At 52.3% G+C, this 4632-nt stretch overlaps 2 protein-coding genes across 2 annotated transcripts in view; one reads left to right on the top strand and one right to left on the bottom strand.

The window, feature by feature from the left end:
• SZT2 (seizure threshold 2 homolog (mouse)) overlaps positions 1-3304 on the top strand; it is a gene marked incomplete at its 5' end in the record, with an annotated part of 25994 nt that extends 22690 nt beyond the window's left edge. Inside the window, 3 exons of the mRNA XM_010141178.1 lie at positions 1-109; positions 507-575; positions 3161-3304. Coding sequence (XP_010139480.1) covers positions 1-109; positions 507-575; positions 3161-3304 — 322 coding nt within the window. The remainder of the gene's footprint in view (positions 110-506; positions 576-3160) is intronic.
• A 1199-nt stretch (positions 3305-4503) lies between these two features.
• Positions 4504-4632, bottom strand: part of HYI (hydroxypyruvate isomerase (putative)) — a 1509-nt gene continuing 1380 nt past the window's right edge. The window contains exon 6 of the mRNA XM_010141177.1: positions 4504-4628. Within this exon, the coding sequence (XP_010139479.1) occupies positions 4540-4628 (89 nt within the window). The 3' untranslated portion in view covers positions 4504-4539. The remainder of the gene's footprint in view (positions 4629-4632) is intronic.

Below are 4632 nucleotides of genomic sequence, written 5' to 3'. Positions count from 1 at the left end.
CCTTACCATGACAGTCTCCTGGTACCAGAGCCTCACCAAAGTGCTGTTGAGCCGCTTTCCCCAGAGCTGTCGGCACTTCCACAACGCTGAAACCGGCACCCAGTACTTGGTAAGACAACAGCCCATCACCCACCTGAAGCCTCTCTCTCCTGTCCAGGGCCCCTGCCTGCTGTGGCTTCTCACAGTGTGAGCCTGGCACGTGCCGTCAGGACAGCTTTCCCCAGAGTGGGCTTTCTGCTCTGCTGCTGCTGCAGTGTGAGGTGTGTGCTGCTCTGGTACAGCAGGGTCTGTCTGCCCCAGGCAGGCAGGACAGTCTGCACTCCCTGACCCATATGCAGCCCCGTGGTTTGGCAGTGTCACCTGTGAGCCAGGCAGACTTGCACCTTCACAGCTCTGTCATGCCGCTCATCCTGCACATCAGCACATACCTGGGTGGGTGTCGTTTGTATCCCAGTCCTGGGGTTTGTACTGTCTCCTTTCCAACTGTGCTGTCACTCTCCTGACAGGTCGTGCTCAACCAGAAGTTCACGGATTGCTTCATTCTTGTGTTTCTTGATTCCCATTCAGGAAAGACGGTAAGAACTTGGGAACATAAGAGCAGCTTTATTAGCTCAGGCTAGGGATCTGTCTGAATTCAACCAGCAGTTGGCATGGGGCAACCAAGGGCAGCCAAGGGCAGCTGTGCATGGGGAGAATAAGAGCATGTCAGGAACCTTGTAACACCTTTCCTAAATACTGTCCCAACATCTGACAGTCTGGCCCTCCTGAGCTAGAAGTGGCCTTTGCGTTTATTTAATAGCCCTCCACAGCTTTGTTTCCTTGGGAGAATTTCTGGCATATAAGATTTCCCCTGTCTTGCAGCTCCATGAGGCAATTACAATCTAGGTGAAGAGCTACCTTCCTTGGCTTGTTTTTGAAGCTCCTGGTGGTGTCCCTTTGTTCTTGTCCTGAAAAACAGTTGATTGAGGCAACAATGAGCACTTGATCCTCTTTTGCTTCATAGTGTTGCTTTTGGATCATGCTCTCAGCTGTCTCTCTATCCAGGATAAAGAGTCGTTCTGTATTCAGTCAGGCCATGCTGGGTCTGGCTGGGAGGGGTCACCAGTGCTGCAGCTGCTCCTGCCTGGGCAGAAGGGAAGAGGACCTGCACTGCGAGTGTCCCAGCAAACCTGCATGGGCCTTGGCCTTTGTTGGACTTGAGGGCAAAAGTACTGTGTTTGCAGCTGTGCTTCCAGGCAGGGTGCAGGATGGGTCACAGGGGATGCAGCTCCATGCGAGAACAGGAGATCTACAAGTGACTTCAGTCCAGAGTGAGACTTTTGCAGAGACTGCAGCGTAACTGATCCTTCTGCAGATAAATCACACTCCATCTTAAAAGCACATAGAGGAGACAGAAGAGGTGGTGCCTGCTGGAGGGCTGCTCAGTGCCTCCTGCCACCTGATGGTGAAAAGCCCTTCCCGTTTTGTGCTGGAGCTTTTGTTGTGGCCGTTTCTATCCTCTTCATGACAGTGGTAGCTCAGAGCTGGAACTACTCTTCACTGAGCCCATACCTGCTTCCTGCCTGGCCCCGAGGTTCGCCTCCACATTTCAAGGTGGAATTTTTGCCAACATCTTGTTGATGTGTTAAATCAACTGAGCTCTTAAGCTTCCCTTCCCTTCCCCAATGGCTTCATTGTTATTCAGAGCCCTTGAGGGTTCAGGTCAGCCCTTGCAGATACAGGTGTCTGGAGCTGCACCCAGTAGTCCTGAGCAGTCTCAGCAGAACCCTCTGCAGTTGCACTAAGGCTTTTCTGTCCCTGCCTGGTGCTTCAGGTACAGCCTAGAGTGTTGTTTGACTTTTCATGGTCACATTTTGCTGGTCATGGTGTCATCTTGTGGTTATTGATAAGGTACACTCAGACCCTCCATCACCTTTCTCCATGAGTCCCTTCTTACAACAGAAACTGTTAGTGTTCCCCACCTTGTACTTTGCACTTAACATTTATTCCATTCGTGTGGCTTCTCAAAAGTCTCTGGGGCTTTTTTTGCATTATCCTGATCCTCTTTTGTATTAGTGCGTCAAATTTTATCAGCATGCTCCTCATCGTTGTGCTGGACTCATTAAAGTACTAGGCAATGTGAGTCCAAAAACCTGTCCTGGAGGAACTCCATTTGTAACCTCTGCAGCCTGCCACTTCCTCTTCCAGCACTACCATCTTCACCTTGTAGTTTTTGCATTAATTCCTATCTCTTCTGCTTACCTAAATTTCCCATGTGGCACTACATCAAATCCTTCCTGAAGCTCAGATAAGATATACCACGCTTCCTTTTGTCCTTATCAAAGACAACTCTAGCGTTAGCACATCACTTTGGTAACACCGAGCTGCATTTTCCTCGTGGTTCTTTCTCTCCGAGCCTGCTCTGAAGACCTGCACGCTGCCGGAGTTACACTCACAAATCACTGTCTCTTGCCTCTTAAATGATGGTCGTGCCTTTGCTGTTTTGCAGTTACATGGCTGCTCTCATGGCTTTGAGTTTGTTAGGGAACCCTGGCTACTGGGTGTGCTGCATTTCAGCTCTGGCGAACATACAGTCCCTGTGTCTTGCTTCCATGATGCTGATCTGAAATGCACCGAGCTGCTCACGTTTTTCTTCTGCCTCAGCTCCTGCAGCCTTCTCTCCTGAACCCTGTTCTCTGCTCTCCTCTGCCCTTGTCCTGCCTTCTTAGTACAGTCACTAATGAAAATGGAGCAGCCAGCATTTATTTTTAAGATTGCAGTTATTATGTTTAATCTCCTCCCCTTCCCCATTTGTTGCACTCCTACTCTTTGCCTTGGAAGAAGAAATTTCCCTCTAGTTTCCCTGGAAGCCTCTATTGCTGTGAAGGCAGTAGGATCCCCTCCCCTCCTGAGGCTGCTGCTGGGTCGGTGTAACTACAGATGCATGGGGGCTGGGACAGAGTGAGTGGGCAAGTCCTTGCACCTAATTTCCCCCAGGAAAATTGGGAGGAGGCTCAGACATGCTCATCACAGGAGGCGGCCATGCGCCACTGGCATTTTGGGTCTTTTCCCAGTACCTACCTGCCTGACACTGCCAAAAAGGTGCCCACACACCTGGGCGAGGGATGGCACAGTGCTTGTCTGGAATACTGTCCCCTAATCCACTCCTCCTTCTCAGCAGAGCCTCACCGTGGTGTTCCGGGAGCCCTTCCCAGTGCAGCCCCAGAACAGCGAGAGCCCTCTGCCACAGCTTGTGTCCACATACCATCACCTGGAGTCCGTTATCAACACCGCCTGCTTCAACCTCTGGACAGGCCTGCTCTAGCACTGGTACCATGTCCTGCAGCAACACGTGTACTGGACTTCTTGGTGTGGCTGTGCCACAGGTGACAATGGGGAAGAACAGGCCTCTGGGAGGGACCTGTGCTCCGGCACTGCAGGCAGCGCTGCTGGCACGCAGGGGAGGAGAAGCCTGGGGATACGCTATGCATCTCCACTGTTGGCTGGCTGGGTGGTGTGGCCCTTGGTGCTCTGTTTTTGGTGGGTTTGATACTGAATGATCTTGAACCGAACCACAAGAGCAGGAGTTTGGCTGCTGTGGCTTGGCTGAAGCAGAGTGACTGTCAGGGACGTGGATTTGGCATCTGCAGGTGAGTTCTGTCTGCGGGGGAGGCACAGAGGAGTGCACACAGCGTGTCTTCTGCACACAGCAGCACCACACTGCACTCTGGCTTTAGGCAGAAAGACTCCTGAGCCTCAGGGCCCTGGGCAGGAAGGCTGCCCACTTCTGGCCCTTTGCTTTCATCGGGAGAGCACCGAATGAGAAAGGAAGGGTGAGATGGACCAGGGGACGGCTTTATGGAGATGTACAGTAAAGCCATTGATTTGTCTGTGAAATAAACTGAACCAGATTCCCCTGCTCGCGTGCCATAGTCTAGAATGTGGAAAGCCTCCTGTAGGGGATGCAGAGTCAACACTGGCTGTGGGGCTGGCTGGGTTTGCACTGGAGTCTCATAGTTGCTCCGGAGCAGGAGCAGCAGGGCAGGCAGCCTCCAGCCTGTTACCTTTGGTTCGGGCAGCCTGCAAGGGGGCTGCTTGCTTCACTTGCCCCACCTGCTGCCACATCAGTGCTGGGCACTGGCAGCAGCCTTGAGAACTGCAGGACTTGGAAGCCCAGATCCCTCTTCCCACAAGTCCAGGCACCAGCTGGAGCTGGACTGGCGAAATTCATGCCCTTCCGAAGGAGTGACTGCTCCCCTCTGCAGGAATGACTGGAAACCTCTCACTGGACACTCCTGCAGACTGGAAGCGAAGGTTCTTCTGTGTTCACCTACGGTGGTGTCCAAGCTGTCCCCAAATAAGACATGCTGCAGGCAGTGCTTGAGTAGATGAGAGTCTGAGCTGGCCCAGTAGGGCCTGGGGAAGGGAAATATGACATGTATGTTCCTAACCTCACTCTAGGAGTCATCCCTCCCACGACCACCTCTTAGTCATAGAGAAGACAGACATGCTTCTCAGTTAAACCATTGTTTTGACTTTTATTCCAGTGGTTTTCTTGATTTACTCTGCTGCGTTACTGGTCTCACCATGCTGCAGCCCTTGGCTCTCCCAGTATGAGTGCAGCCAGCCCAGACCTTCCAGGGTGTCTCCTGC

This window comes from Buceros rhinoceros, unplaced genomic scaffold (assembly GCF_000710305.1).
Source record: "Buceros rhinoceros silvestris isolate BGI_N320 unplaced genomic scaffold, ASM71030v1 scaffold24118, whole genome shotgun sequence".
NCBI classification, from domain to species: Eukaryota; Metazoa; Chordata; class Aves; order Bucerotiformes; family Bucerotidae; genus Buceros; species Buceros rhinoceros.
Note: the sequence above shows the minus strand (reverse complement) of the source record. Positions and strands in the feature narration are given on the sequence as shown.